General features: G+C 45.9%; 1 protein-coding gene across 1 annotated transcript in view; it reads left to right on the forward strand.

Annotated features, from left to right (window-relative positions):
* Positions 1–16826, forward strand: part of SORCS3 (sortilin related VPS10 domain containing receptor 3) — a 770211-nt gene that overhangs the window by 183807 nt on the left and 569578 nt on the right. The window contains exon 2 of the mRNA XM_069754246.1: positions 16604–16671. Within this exon, the coding sequence (XP_069610347.1) occupies positions 16604–16671 (68 nt within the window). The remainder of the gene's footprint in view (positions 1–16603; positions 16672–16826) is intronic.

A 16826-nucleotide genomic window follows, 5' to 3' on the forward strand; every position in this document is an offset into this window, starting at 1 on the left:
TGTGGAAACATCCAGAGCCACCGTGCACAGGCGTGTGCAGGAAATGGGCTACAGGTGCCGCATTCCCCAGGTAAAGCCACTTTTGAACCATAAACAGCGGCAGAGGCGCCTGACCTGGGCTACAGAGAAGCAGCACTGGACTGTTGCTAAGTGGTCCCAAGTACTTTTTTCTGATGAAAGCAAATTTTGCATGTCATTCAGAAATCAAGGTGCCAGAGTCTGGAGGAAGACTGGGGAGAAGGAAATGCCAAAATGCCTGAAGTCCAGTGTCAAGTACCCACAGTCAGTGATGGTGTGGGGTGCCATGTCAGCTGCTGGTGTTGGTCCACTGTGTTTCATCAAGGGCAGGGTCAATGCAGCTAGCTATCAGGAGATTTTGGAGCACTTCATGCTTCCATCGGCTGAAATGCTTTATGGAGACGAAGATTTCATTTTTCAGCACGACCTGGCACCTGCTCACAGTGCCAAAACCACTGGTAAATGGTTTACTGACCATGGTATTACTGTGCTCAATTGGCCTGCCAACTCTCCTGACCTGAACCCCATAGAGAATCTGTGGGATATTGTGAAGAGAAAGTTGAGAGACGCAAGACCCAACACTCTGGATGAGCTTAAGGCCGCTATTGAAGCATCCTGGGCCTCCATAACATCTCAGCAGTGTCACAGGCTGATTGCCTCCATGCCACGCCGCATTGAAGCAGTCATTTCTGCCAAAGGATTCCCGACCAAGTATTGAGTGCATAACTGAACGTTATTATTTGTTGGTTTTTTTGTTTGATATTAAAAAACACTTTTATTTGATTGGATGGGTGAAATATGCTAATTTATTGAGACAGGTTTTTTGGGTTATCAGGAGTTGTATGCCAAAATCATCAGTATTAAAACAATAAAAGACCTGACAAATTTCAGTTGGTGGATAATGAATCTATAATATATGAAAGTTTAATTGTAATCATTACATTATGGTAAATAATGAAATTTAACACTATATGCTAATTTTTTTGAGAAGGACCTGTATATCACATACATAGCCAGCAGCTTTTGTTTCGGCCAAAAGATTTTTTTAAGCCACCACCACGACAAGGTAGTCTCGTTTGGCTAGGCCCTACTCTACTCTATCCTATTAAAACATTTTGTAAAATATCCAATACACTTTTGAAACATATAAATATACTTATACTTGAAACATATCAATATAACTACGACAATAAGCGTTTTATTACATTACAGTTACATCCAACGATTTAAAGTTTGCTAACGACATGGAACTTTTACAAATGGAAATTTAGGATCTTGTAAAGGACATTTCTTGTATTGAAGTTGAACTTAAAAATCATCTCATTGAAGATCTTTGGAAACAAAGGATATGATTGATGAACTTGAGGACATTTAAAGAAAGAAATGTAATAGAGACGCTGAGGATTATCGCCTTGTGAATATTTTTTTTTTTTACTGATAATAGAAAAATTGAGTATATAAATGTCTCTTACAAGAAAAATTATAGTTGGCTGTGACTCTTGTCTGGGATGTTTTATCTGTACTGATAATTTTTGCCATCCAATTACTGATGAGTTATCTATCGTGTTCTAGTGATTTACTGTTGGAATGTCCATGTAAATATGTGAATTGTATTTAGTTCTTTTATGAGTTACTCCTTTGTGGTGTCTCTTATATGCTTCAGCTGGAATCTTTTTCGTTATGCTAGGGTTAGTGCCAATTGTTTTAAAAAAAAACTGTTTTCCTTTTTTGAAAAATGTGAATATAATCTAATATCATGGTCCATGGCTGGTCCCATTCAGATAGATTGGCAAGGTGTTTTTATTACTTTTTTTTTTTCTTTCTTCTTTTTTGTTTTGTTGAAAATTGAGATCGAACAATAACATGCAGATATATTTACTCTTGGCACAAGGGACCTTCTGTGATTTGGGGATAATTCCCTCCATTGAAAAGATTTAAAGGGACACTGTCACCTGAATTTGGAGGGAACAATTTTCAGCCATAGGGGCGGGGTTTTCGGGTGTTTGATTCACCCTTTCCTTACCCGCCGGCTGCATGCTGGCTGCAATATTGGATTGAAGTTCATTCTCTGTCCTCCGTAGTACACGCCTGCGCAAGGCAATCATTATATGAATATATTTTAGTGCTGTGGTTTCGTTCCTTTGTAACATGCTTGAAAATGATAGATTTATGACTCTGGTGTTTTACAGTACATTAACACAAGATGAAAACTGAACTATAAGTATGCTATAACACCGCTGTACATTTATTTTTTTGTTTATATATGTATATATTTTTTCTTTAAAAAGCGCCTTGACTCAGTAGCGCTGAGGTTTCGTTCCTTTGTAACATGCTGTTTACTTGGATCTTTTTGCCTTTACCTAAGAGAGTGGAACAAGTCATGGATGTGATTAACAAGGCTATATTATTATTATTATTATTATTATTATTATTTATTGTTATAGCGCCATTTATTCTATGGTGCTTTACATGTGAGGAGGGGTATACATAATAAAAACAAGTACAATAATCTTAAACAATACAAGTCATAACTGGTACAGGAGGAGTGAGGACCCTGCCCGCGAAGGCTCACAATCTACAAGGGATGGGTGAGAATACAGGAGGAGTGAGGACCCTGCCCGCAAGGGCTCACAATCTACAAGGGATGGGTGAGAATACAGTAGGCGAGAGGACCCTCCCCGCAAGGGCTCACAATCTACAAGGGATGGGTGAGGATACAGGAGGAGAGAGGACCCTGCCCGCGAAGGCTCACAATCTACAAGGGATGGGTCAGGATACAGGAGGAGAGAGGACCCTGCCCGCGACGGCTCACAATCTACGAGGGATGGGTGAGGATACAGGAGGAGAGAGGACCCTGCCCGCGAGGGCTCACAATCTACAAGGGATGGGTGAGGATACAGGAGGAGAGAGGACCCTGCCCTCGAGGGCTCACAATCTACGAGGGATGGGTGAGGATACAGGAGGAGTGAGGACCCTGCCCGCGAGGGCTCACAATCTACAAGGGATGGGTGAGGATACAGTAGGCGAGGGTAAGGCTGGTCATGCAGCAGTTTGGTCGATCGGTGGTTACTGCAGGTTGTAGGCTTGTCGGAAGAGGTGGGTCTTCAGGTTCTTTTTGAAGGTTTTGATGGTAGGCGGGAGTCTGATGTGTTGCGGTAGAGGGTTCCAGAGTAGGGGTGATGTGCGAGAGAAATCTTGTATACGATTGTGGGAAGAGGAGATAAGAGGGGAGTAGAGAAGGAGATCTTGTGAGGATTGGAGGTTGCGTGCAGGAAAGTACCGGGAGACGAGGTCACAGGTGTATGGAGGAGACAGGTTGTGGATGGCTTTGTACGTCATGGTTAGGGTTCTGTACTGGAGTCTCTGGGCAATGGGGAGCCAGTGAAGGGACTGACAGAGGGGAGAGGCCGGGGAATAGTGGGGGGACAGGTGGATTAGTCGGGCAGCAGAGTTTAGAATAGATTGGAGGGATGCGAGAGTGTTAGAGGGGAGGCCACAGAGCAGGAGGTTGCAGTAGTCAAGGCGAGAGATGATGAGGGCATGCACTAGGGTTTTTGCAGATTCTTGGATGAGGAATGAACGGATTCGTGAAATATATTTGAGTTGAAGTCGGCAGGAAGTGGAATGGGCTTGGATATGTGGTTTGAAGGAGAGATCAGCGTCAAGGATTACCCCGAGGCAGCGAGCTTGTGGGACTGGGGAGAGTGGGCAGCCGTTTACTGTAATGGATAGGTTCGTTGGGGGGGTCACGTGAGATGGGGGAAAGATGATGAATTCGGTTTTGTCCATGTTAAGTTTCAGAAATCCAGCGGAGAAGAAGGATGAAATAGTGGACAGACATTGAGGGATTCTGGTTAGAAGGGAGGTGATATCTGGTCCAGAGATGTAGATCTGTGTGTCATCAGCATAGAGGTGATACTGAAAGCCATGAGATTCTATGAGCTGTCCCAGGCCAAAAGTGTAAATGGAGAAGAGCAGGGGCCCTAGGACTGAACCTTGTGGGACTTCGACAGATAGGGGGCGAGGTGAGGAGGTGGTGTGTGAGTGGGAGACGCTGAATGTCCGGTCAGTTAGGTATGATGAGATCCAGGATAGGGCCAAGTCTGTGATGCCAAGGGATGAGAGGGTCTGTAGTAATAGGGAATGGTCCACTGTGTCAAAGGCAGCCGACAGGTCCAGGAGGAGGAGGACAGAGTAGTGTCGCTTGCTCTTGGCGGTTAAGAGGTCATTGGTGACATTAGTTAGGGCAGTTTCAGTGGAGTGGTGTGACCGGAAGCCAGATTGTAAGCGGTCGAAGAGGGAGCAAGAAGAGAGAGGGGAGGACAGTTCAAGGTAGACGTGTTGTTCCAGTAGTTTGGAGGCATAGGGGAGAAGTGATATAGGGCGATAGCTAGATACAGAGGATGGGTCAAGAGAGGGCTTTTTGAGGATAGGTGTGATGGAGGCATGTTTAAAGCTTGAGGGGAAAACACCAGTTGTTAGTGATAGGTTGAAGAGATGGGTTAGGGTTGGGATGAAGACTGTGGTGAGATTTGGGATGCGGTGGGATGGGATCGGGTCAAGTGCACAGGTGGTGAGATGTGATCTTGAGAGTAGAGTGGAGAGTCGATCTTCTGTAACGGTGAAGAAGTTGGTTTTGGAGGTGGAGGGCTGGGCAGTTGGGAGGAAGGGCTTAGGGGGTTGTTGACCAAAACTGTCTCTGATGTTATCAATCTTCTGCTTGAAAAATGAGGCAAAGTCTTCAGCTGAGATGAGTGGGGAGGGAGGAGGTGCTGGGGGACGGAGGAGAGAATTGAAGGTGTTGAATAACTGTTTAGGGTTGTGAGACAGGGAGGATATGAGAGATGAGAAGTAGGTTTGTTTAGCTCTGGCAAGTGTGGTCTTGAAAGTAGTGAGGGACTGTTTGAATGCGATGAAGTGCTTGTTGGAGTGGGATCTTTTCCATCTACGCTCTGCAGCCCTGGAAGCCCTGGAAGCTCGCCTCAGTTCTTTGGTCAGGCTGGTGTGCCAGGGCTGTCTGTTGATTTTGCGAGCTTTGGTATGTGTAAGTGGGGCAGCAGATTCCAAAGCTACAGCTATTGTGGTGTTATATAGAGCAGCAGTGTACACCTTTTTTTATCATTACCAATTGTTGTTCAAATGCACATTTTTCAATGCCTTCTTTATCTATATCTATGCACTGCACTTTATGTGATGAATAATTCCTGTATCACTGCCTGCACTGTATGCATGTTAATTATAATGTAAATACATGCTCTTACAATGATGATTAATGCAAATGATTATAATTATGTATAATCTTTATATACCTGGCACTTTCACATGTTCACTGCTTGAGAAAGGTTCCTGTTGGGACCGAAACGTCGATTTCTGGGCTGATTAAATAAGCTCTTTTTCACTACAAACCGTGTGCTGCCTCCGTCTTTTCTTTTTTATAATTGAGTTTTGGTATTTGCCTGGGGGGCTCTGCACCCGGACTTTTTCTTTGTGCTGCTCTAATTCTCTTTTTTTCCAATACACTTTCTACACTGCACCAGATGAAGAACAAAGTGACACAGTGCCGCCCTGCACAGCAACAGGAACCCCCCCACTGAAAACAGCATCCTCAAAAATAGAATACATCACAGCCATAATAATTTCCCACATTCAGGCCTCCATGCATTTCATTCCTGGCCCCCGTGTGCCTCATTCCCGACCCCGGTTGTCTTGATCCCGGCCCCTGCGTTTCTCATTCGCAGCCTCCTTGTGCCTCATTCCCGGCCCCCATGTGCATCATTCCCAGCCCCCATTTGTCTTGTTCCCGGCCCCCGCGTTTCTCATTCCCGGCCCTCGTGTGTCTCATTTCTGGCCCCCGTATGTCTCATTTCTGGCCCCCATGTGTCTCATTTCTGGCCCCCGTGTGTCTCATTTCTGGCCCCCGTGTGTCTCATTTCTGGCCCCCGTGTGTCTCATTTCTGGCCCCCATGTGTCTCATTTCTGGCCCCCGTGTGTCTCATTTCTGGCCCCCGTATGTCTCATTTCTGGCCCCCATGTGTCTCATTTCTGGCCCCCGTGTGTCTCATTTCTGGCCCCCGTGTGTCTCATTTCTGGCCCCCGTGTGTCTCATTTCTGGCCCCCGTGTGTCTCATTTCTGGCCCCCGTGTGTCTCATTTCTGGCTCCCATGTGTCTCATTTCCGGTCCCATGTGTCTCATTCCTGGCCCCATGTGTATTATTCCTGGCCCCCGTGTGTTTTATTCCTGACCCTCGTGTATCAGTTCCCCATACTGTAGCTTTTCAGTGCAAGAGATAAAAAAAAAAGAAAGTTTCTTCTTACCTGGCCACAGTCCAGTGGCGTCCTCTTCCCTCCTGATATGTGGCGCGCACGCTGCCAGTGTGTCCCACCAAGTCTGCCCCACCTCTTTGCTTCTGAACTCCGGGCCCAAAACACCAGTAAGGGTAGTAATATCCTGATGGCGGCCCTGGACTGCCAGTAATGAGAGCTAAAAGCTACAGATAATCACACTCAGGTCTGCTTTGCTCCAGCAAATGTATTGACTGTTCCTGCCTGTTTATGATTGGTCCACTTCAAAAAGAGGAAGAAGTAAACACCCCAATTGAAATCTTTCTTGTATGGCCCACTTTAACTTTCTTTACATCTTCCCTCTCCCTTTTCCAGCACCTCCAAAAGGACCTCCTCTCTTTTTGCTTGCACATCCCTCCTCCCTTCTCCACACCTTTCATAACACCTCCTCTTCCTTTTCTGCAGCCTCTGTTACACCTCCCCTCTTTCTCCTCCATAACTTCCCTTACACCTCCCCTCTTCCTTTGCTGCCTCCTCTCGTACACCTCCCCTCTTTCTCCTCCATAACTTCTTACACCTCCCCTCTTCCTTTTCTGCATCCTCTCTTACACCTCCCCTCTTCCTTTTCTGCATCCTCTCGTACACCTCCCCTCTTTCTCCTCCATACCTTCCTTCACACCCCCCTTCCTTTTCTGCATCGTCTATTAGGCTATGTGCACACGTTGCGGATTCTCTGCGGATCCGCAGCGTTTTTTGCGGTGCAGAAACGCTGCAGATCCGCAATTGATTTACAGTACAATGTAAATCAATGAGAACAAAAAAATGCTGTGCACAGTTTGCGGAAAATCCTCTGCGGAAACGCTGCGGTTTAAAAGAAGTAGCATGTCACTTCTTTTTTGTGAATCTGCAGCGTTTTTGTACCCATTCCATTATAGAAATCCGCAGGGGTAAAAAATGCAGCAAATCCGCAAGAAAACTGCAGCAAAAACACACATAAAACGCTGCGGAACCGCACAAAAAAACGCAACAAATCCGCAGGTGTGTTTTCTGCCAGGAGAGGCAGAATCCGCACCAGAAATTCCTAAGCCTAATCCACAATGTGTACACATAGCCTTACACTTCCCGTCTTTATCCTCCACACCTTTCTTTACATCTCCCCTCTTTTATCATCTCTTCCATCTCCCCTCTTTCTCCTCCACACTTTCCTTTACACCTCCCCTCTTCTTTTTCTGCATGCTCTATTATGCTTTCCATCTTCCTCATCCATACCTTCCTTTTCACTTCTCCTCTTCCTTTTCTGTATCCTCTCTTACACCTCCCCTCTTTCTTCTCCACACCTTCCCTTTACACCTCCCCTCTTCTTTTTCTGCATCCTCTATTACGCTTTCCATCTTCATAATCCTCACCTTCCTTTTCACTTCTCCTCTTCCTTTTCTGTATCCTCTCTTACACCTCCCCTCTTTCTTCTCCACACCTTCCCTTTACACCTCCCCTCTTCTTTTTCTGCATCCTCTATTACGCTTTCCATCTTCATCATCTTTACCTTCCTTTTCACTTCTCCTCTTCCTTTTCTGCATCCTCTCTTACACCTCCCCTCTTTCTTCTCCACACCTTCCCTTAAACCTCTCCTCTTCTTTTTCTGCATCCTCTATTACGCTTTCCATCTTCATCATCCATACCTTCCTTTTCACTTCTCCTCTTCCTTTTCTGCATCCTCTCTTACACCTCCCCTCTTTCTTCTCCACACCTTCCCTTAAACCTCTCCTCTTCCTTTTCTGCACCTTCCATCTCCCATCTTTGCACCTTTCCTTATACCTCTCTTCTCCGCACCTTCCCATTGACCTCGCACCCCTTTTCCGCGGACGCGCCTGGGCACATCCCCATATATCTCCTTCCACATTCGCACGCCTCTTTCACTGATCTAAATTTGGTAAGATCTTTAGATAGAGTTTAATGAACTAAAGTCATTTTCCTTCCCAGTAAAATTTTATTGGCCTGAAAGGTCTCGCGGAATCCAAATGTGCTAACAAAGGAGCCGGGCGGAGGCTGATTTATGGGGATTTGTCTTTCGCCTTGCACTGTTCTTGGCATATTGGTTTCTTCTTGAGTACAAGTCTTTGTCATTGTGTTACCTGCTGTTTCTTTTTTTGCGGTTGATTATGTCTGTGCTCTAGAAGTGATTCCAGATCTTTGCAAGAATAACACGATTAGATGCACAGTGCCACCCTTGTATGCAGGTTGTGTCTGGTATTACAGCTCAGCTCCACTGAAGTGAATGGGACTATGGAGTGGCGTTGTTTCTTGGAAATAAGCATACATGTTTTTCTAATTCTAATTTACAAATCCTGTATTTAGTCATCTGCATATGTGATATATTAATTTTTCTGGTAGTTTGCTCTTGTGGATAGCACTTATTATTAAAGGGGTTGGACCAGATATTGCTATTGGCGACCTATCAGCCTATTACATCTGCATGGAAATAATCTGATGTGCCAACATTGAGAAACCAAAGATTTGAAATCACAGGCAAATTAGCCTGGAAGTGCATTGGGGGTGTATTGATATACTTTCTGGGTGCATGGCCACGCCCCATTGCACTTCCAGGCTCCTTTGCATGTATCTTTAAAGCTTGATTTCTCAGGACTGGGGCATCGGATTCCTACAAGATGGGTATCATTTTTATTGTTACATCAGGACCTATACAGCAGTATAACTATAGTCAGTAGTAAAAGCATCATGGCAGGATCCCTTTAACTACATAAGACGTATAAAACCTCCCAGATCATCCCTACATGTCTCCCAACAATAAGCTGATTACAAAGTGTCCACTTACAGGAGCGAGAATATACGGCCCCCAATATGGAGGACACGTGGGACCCTGTTTCCATGTTCCTGTGCATTATTGGCCTTTAATTGGCGCTCAGCGTCCCCGATCCACCAGACTTGTGCTGGAAATCCCAGATACTGTCCTCAGCCATACACAATGTTCCCGTGCTTAATGACGGCCATTAATATGTCTTGAGCCGGGGCCAAGTCATTAACGCACAATTTATTTTCATGCAGAATATATAGTTAATGCCTCGGACGCGAGTTTATCATGTAGAAAACGAAATGTCAGATGGGGGTCAAAATATACACGCTCCAAAGAGTAAATCCAGGGTGGGCAGCGCCGCCGCGCTCGGCATCTCACTGTATATCTCCGGCAGCCCACTGGGCCCATACATAGTGAGACGCCATCAATATTAATACGGCCTGACCGCGTAACGTATTCGTGCCGCGCTCTGCCCAATCTGCTCTAATTGCTGCATGCAAAAATAGCAACGGAGACTCTCAATGTGAAGGATCCTTCTCCAGGAAAAATGGCGTCAACACAGGTTATAATGACTGATGAGCTGCAAATGGGGAGCGGTGCACGTGAGTCCAATGTGAGGGCCACAGGTGCCCATAACTGTGACAGATATGGGCAGTCAGAGGACCCCCATAACTGTGACAGACATGGGCAGTCAGAGGACCCCCATAACGGAGACAGATATGGGCAGTCAGAGGACCCCCATAACGGAGACAGACATGGGCAGTCAGAGGACCCCCATAACTGTGACAGACATGGGCAGTCAGATGACCCCCATAACGGAGACAGACATGGGCAGTCAGAGGACCCCCATAACTGTGACAGACATGGGCAGTCAGAGGACCCCCATAACGGAGACAGATATGGGCAGTCAGAGGACCCCCATAACGGAGACAGACATGGGCAGTCAGAGGACCCCCATAACGGAGACAGACATGGGCAGTCAGAGGACCCCCATAACTGTGACAGACATGGGCAGTCAGATGACCCCCATAACGGAGACAGATATGGGCAGAGGACCCCAATAACGGAGACAGACATGGGCAGTCAGAGGACCCCCATAACGGAGACAGGCACGGGCAGTCAGAGGACCCCCTAACAGTGACAGACATGGGCAGTCAGACAACCCCCATAACGGAGACAGACATGGGCAGTCAGAGGACCCCCATAACGGAGACAGACATGGGCAGTCAGAGGACCCCCATAACTGTGACAGACATTGGCAGTCAGAGGACTCCCATAACGGAGACAGACATGGGCAGTCAGAGGACCCCCATAACAGAGACAGATATGGGCAGTCAGAGGACCCCATAACGGAGACAGACATGGGCAGTCAGAGGACCCGCATAACTGTGACAGACATGGGCAGTCAGAGGACTCCCATAACGGAGACAGACATGGGCAGTCAGAGGACCCCCATAACGGAGACAGATATGGGCAGTCAGAGGACTCCCATAACGGAGACAGACATGGGCAGTCAGAGGACCCCCATAACTGTGACAGACATGGGCAGTCAGACGACCCCCATAACGGAGACAGATATGGGCAGTCAGAGGACCCCCATAACGGAGACAGACATGGGCAGTCAGAGGACCCCCATAACGAAGACAGACACGGGTAGTAAGAGGACCCCCTAACAGTGACAGACATGGGCAGTCAGAGGACCCCCATAACAGAGACAGACATGGGTAGTCAGAGGACCCTGCAGTCCTCCAAGTGCAGTCTCATATCCTCCGAGTGCAGTACGATGTCCTCTGAGTGCAGTCTCATATCCTCCAAGTGCAGTCCATTGTCCTCTGAGTGCAGTCCGATGTCCTCTGAGAGCAGTCAGATGTCCTCCAAGTGCAGTCAGATGTCCTCCAAGTGCAGTCAGATGTCCTCCAAGTGCAGTCAGATGTCCTCCGAGTGCAGTCAGATGTCCTCCGAGTGCAGTCTCAGGCCCTCCAAGTGCAGTCTTATGCCCTCCAAGTGCAGTCTTATGCCCTCCAAGTGCAGTCCGATGTCCTCCGAGTGCAGTCTCTTGTCCTCCGAGCGCAGTCTCTTGTCCTCCGAGTGCAGTCTCATGTCCTCCTAGTGCAGTCTCATGTTGTCCCAGTACAGTCTCATGTCCTCCAAGTGCAGTCCGATGTCCTCCGAGTGCAGTCTCATGTCCTCCAAGTGCAGTCCGATGTCCTCCGAGTGCAGTCTCTTGTCCTCCGAGTGCAGTCTCTTGTCCTCCGAGTGCAGTCTCATGTCCTCCGAGTGCAGTCTCATGTTCTCCCAGTACAGTCTCATGTCCTCCAAGTGCAGTCTCATGTTCTCCCAGTACAGTCTCATGTCCTCCAAGTGCAGTCTCATGTCCTCCAAGTGCATTCCGAGGTTCTAGGAGTGCAGTCCGAGGTTCTACAAGTTCAGTCCCACGGCCTCCGACCGCAGTCCGAAGCCATCTGAGTGCAGTCCTTTGTGCATATATACTTGCAAGGCTGAGTGCAATCCGAATGTCAAATCAAACTTAGGCATGCTGCGATCTTTTCCTCGGATTGGCTTGGTCCTCGGAATAAATCGGACAAGTGCGCAGTCCTATGGAATAACATTGGTCCGAGCTCAATCCGATATATCAATCAATATATCTGCCGCACCTACCCTTGTCTCAATAACCAGCATCATCATGAGATACCATGTGAGACCGCCATAAGGAGTGCTGTATAGCTACTGACACTCTCTGATCGGCCCATGGTGCAGGTCAGGTGATGTTCCTTGCTTGTTAGTCCTCATCAGTGCTGGATAGTGTAACATGGCCTCCATAAAGAAGGATGAAAGTAAAGTATCACAAGCTGGATTACACTTTCCTCGGACAGCACTTTCTTACAAACAGTCCTGAAAACTGATAAAAAAAGGAGGCAATGCTCAGTCTATGCCCCAAAAGTGGGAGTTTTAAGGGCACTCCTGAGCATTATTTGATCCTTTGCAGCTTGAGGCAATGGCAAAGTGATCATTAGTAGTTATTTTGAGATGATCATTAGTAGTTATTTTGAGATGATCATTAGTAGTTATTTCGAGAATCCAGGTAATTTTTGCAAAAAATTATTCCTCTAATTGGGATTTTGGCCAAATATGTAGCAAAAAAGTTTCCGAAGAAGTGTGCATTAGTTCCATTATGTATGGCAGCGGCAATAAGTCTGCTCCATCTGGTTCAGGGACTCCAGACCAGGAACGCCATGATATAACATAGGTAATGTACCCTGGATCATGAATGGCTGCACGGCCAGATACAGCAGAGTCGTGGTCTTCAATCATCAGGTGTTGGCTGCTTTAAGGATCATTATAGGATTATTTTTTCCCGCAGTTCTATAGTATTGACTTATGGATCGGCATCCTATGACCTATGCTAAGCACCAGTAATCCCGGCGACGCTCCATCACTTCGGTTGTCAGCTGCCTCATGTTTTTTTTCGGAGATTCTCCTCCTGGGAAATAAGGTTAAGCTGAGAGGCAGCCTCCGTTTAAAGGATAAATGCCCCCAGCATCTGTCACTGGTTCATTATGGCCGACCAGGGACGGAACGAGAAAGGAATTGGCAACTTTCTTTGGACATTTACAGATTTCACATCTGTGAGATCTTGTCAATAACTCAGCGTTATGGCCGGGGACCCGCATTTGGCTTCTGATACCAAGTATCCGTGTCTTCTTCATTGCTCGCCTGCCTGGAGTTTATACCAAAGGCAGAGACAGTGAGCGCCTCAATGGGGCCGTACACATGTAATCTGCAGGCGGGGGGTAGAAAAACGATGGCGCCAGAGGGGGAACGAACGTTTAAGTACCAGTGACGCACGCAGAACAGCTGGAACATGGAGGTTACAATGGATACTGGGTGTTTGGAGAAAATCGGTCATAGACCCTACTGCTAACATAGAAATGGTGCCCCCTGCTGGTACCAGGTAATGCCTATCTCGCTTTCATACCAAGACTAGAGGGTCATGCCCTTGAGTGGTCCCATCATGATAAGGCTGGAGTGCACATTTATTGGGGATAGTGTCAACCAGCGATAGACCTCCTCTCCAAGGCCCACGGAGCTTCACATTGGAAGAAACTAACTGTTTATTGCACTGGACATGTCGAGGGTCATCCGGGGGCATAATGCAGGGGTACAAAGGTTCATTCTGGGGGTTGGGTTATATCCCAAGATCAAGAGGAGATCCCTTTTCTTTTTTTCCCCATACAAGTGCTTCTCACTAAATTAGAATATCATCAAAAAGTGAATTTATTTCAGTTCTTCGATACAAAACGTGAATCTCATATATTCTATAGAGTCATTACACACAGAGTGATCTATTTTGTGTGTTTATTTCTGTTAATGTTGATGATTATGGCTTACAGCCAATGTATATACAACAGTTTCACAGTGAGGATTACAACAGCCTTACAGGATGCAATGAGCTTGGTGATTACAATAGTCTTAAAGGAGGCAGTGAGTTTGGTGGTTACAATAGTCTTACAGGATGCAGTGAGCTTGGTGGTTACAATGGTCTTATATGATGCAATGAGCTTGTTGGTTACAATAATCTTACAGGAGGCAATGAGCTTGTTGGTTACAATAATTTTACAGGATGCAATGAGCTTGGTGATTAGAATAGTCTTACAGGAGGCAATGAGCTTTGTGCTTAGAATAGTCTTACAGGAGGCAATGACCTTGGTGATTACAATAGCTTTATAAGAGGCAGTGAGTTTGCTGGTTATATTAGTCTTGCAGGTGGCAATGAGCTTGGTTGTTACAATAGTCTTACAGGATGCAGTGAGTTTGGTGATTACAATAGTCTTAAAGGAGGCAGTGAGTTTGGTGGTTACAATAGTTTTACAGAATGCAATGAACTTGATGGCTACAATAGTGTTATAGGAGGTAATGAGATTGGTGGTTACATTGGTCTTACAGGATGCAGTGAGCTTGGTGGTTACACTGGTCTTATATGATGCAATGAGCTTGTTGGTTACAATAATCTTACAGGAGGCAGTGAGCTTGTTGGTTACAATAATCTTACAGGAGGCAATGAGCTTATTGGTTACAATAATCTTACAGGATGCAATGAGCTTGGTGATTACAAATAGTCTTACAGGAGACAGTGAGCTTGGTGGTTACAATAGTCTTACAGGAGGCAATGAGCTTTGTGTTTAGAATAGTCTTACAGGATGCAATGACCTTGGTGATTACAATAGCTTTATAAGAGGCAGTGAGTTTGCTGGTTATATTAGTCTTGCAGGTGGCAATGAGCTTGGTTGTTACAATAGTCTTACAGGATGCAGTGAGTTTGGTGTTTACAATAGTCTTACAGGAAGCAGTGAGCTTGGTGGTTACAATACTGTTACAGGAGACAATGAGCTTGGTGGTTACAATAGTCTTACGAGAGGCTGTGAGCTTGGTGGTTACATTAGTTTTACAGGAGTCAATGAGCTTGGTGGTTAAAATAGTCTAACAGGATGCAATGAGCTTGGTGGTTACAATAGTCTTACAGGATGCAATGAGCTTGGTGGTTACAATAGTCTTACAGGAGACAATGAGCTTGGTGGTTACAATAGTCTTACAGGATGCAATGAGCTTGGTGGTTACAATAGTCTTGCAGGATGCAATGAGCTTGGTGGTTACAATAGTCTTACAGGATGCAATGAGCTTGGTGGTTACAATAGTCTTGCAGGATGCAATGAGCTTGGTGGTTACAATAGTCTTACAGGATGCAATGAGCTTGGTGGTTACAATAGTCTTACAGGAGACAATGAGCTTGGTGGTTACAATAGTCTTACAAGATGCAATGAGCTTGGTGGTTACAATAGTCTTACAGGATGCAATGAGATTGGTGGTTACAATAGTCTTACAGGAGACAATGAGCTTGGTGGTTACAATAGTCTTACAGGATGCAATGAGCTTGGTGGTTACAATAGTCTTACAGAATGCAATGAGATTGGTGGTTACAATAGTCTTACAGGAGACAATGAGCTTGGTGGTTACAATAGTCTAACAGGATGCAATGAGCTTGGTGGTTACAATAGTCTAACAGGATGCAATGAGCTTGATGGTTACAATAGTCTACAAGAGGAAACAAGCTCGGTGGTTACAATAGTCTTACAGGATGTAATGAGCTTGGTAGTTACAATAGTCTAACAGGATGCAATGAGCTTGGTGGTTACAATAGTCTAACAGGATGCAATGAGCTTGGTGGTTACAATAGTCTACAAGAGGAAACAAGCTCGGTGGTTGCAATAGTCTTACTTGAGTTAACAGGTAGGAATGAGCAGGGGTAGATAATATATTTTGACAGTCTGTACTCTCAGCAGCATCTCCGTCACTTTGTAACAGTTTCTGTCACTTTCCAAGCTTTGCAGCATACACTCCTAGTGTTGGTCACCGCTCTACTCAAGCTCATCTCCCTCCCGGCAGCAATGTCCTGCAGTCACTCACACACCAGGCACCAGTATCTTGCTGTCTTTGGTGTCACACTCCTATTTAGACTAAATCATCAGTTTCCTGACTCTTTTGATGGGGCTACTCCTCCTGTTTAACAGGAGAGACATAAGAAGCCATACTACTCTCTGCTTTGACAATCCTCATCTGTCTAATGGTGGCTTTCTTGTGTAAGTGGGGACAGGTCTGGGCTCTTTTATGCTCCTCTGTGGCCTTATTTAAGCCCCAGTGTGGTACATCCTAAAGGCAATTCCTTCCTCCCTCCCCGCCGGCTAACTTTGGCGCTGGCACTCCCTTTTTTTGTGCCTGTCCCATCAGTACCAGCTATCCAGTGACACCGTGCATGAGGCAGTCCTTGACATAAGCGTGTGTCTCCCTGCAAACTCCAGTCAGGACATCACCACTCGCTGGCCTCATGCTGGCACAATGTCCATCAGTCACATATCTGTAACACATTGGCTCAGATCAGACAATCAGTCGCTTACGGGGGACTTGGAGGAAAGAGGCCAAAGTTTTGTTGGTGTTGTTGAGCGAGAACCTGTGCAGGACAAACTTTCTTTGGAGGAATTGTATTGTTAGCAAACATAGATCCTGCTGACATCGGACTCTTATTTTCTGGGTGACAAACATTTGAAGACCCCATTTAGGCATTTTCTTTGGGGCCCATTCAGGCCCTTTCTGCATAAAGTGCCAACATTACATTTGTAAAGCTCGAAAACTTTCTCCAACAGTTTCACCAAACACGTCACCGCCTGATGCGAGGAAAACCATCTGTATTCAGACGGGTGGAAATGTAAAGAGAATTAGCAGCTTTTAATTGATTTCTCCAGACGTCTCACATGTCAGATACCGAATGTCAAGAGGATTAGAATAAATGCCTGCGGTCATAGGAATATCTGCTGTGATGTTTTTTTGTGTAGCATCTGATCTTCATTAATTCTTGTCATTAATGCTCATTTGCTGTGATCTACTTTTTTCTTCTCTTGTTGGAGAATGTGAAGTTAATATTTTCTCTTTTTCTTCCAGGTTATTCTTATTCTGACCAAGCTGTATGATTTCAACCTTGGGAGTGTGACGGAGAGCTCCCTCTGGAGGTAAGGGCAAAAATTGCATCCTCATAACTCCACTATGCTGCATCAACTTATAGTATTCTCACTACTAGCACTAAGGCTGCGGAGATTCGCCGGATTCTGAGCAGGAACGAGAGGGTATGTATGAGTTATGCAAATTCCCGGCCAGTATGGAGCGA

Source organism: Ranitomeya imitator, chromosome 2, assembly GCF_032444005.1.
Source record: "Ranitomeya imitator isolate aRanImi1 chromosome 2, aRanImi1.pri, whole genome shotgun sequence".
Classification (NCBI taxonomy): domain Eukaryota; kingdom Metazoa; phylum Chordata; class Amphibia; order Anura; family Dendrobatidae; genus Ranitomeya; species Ranitomeya imitator.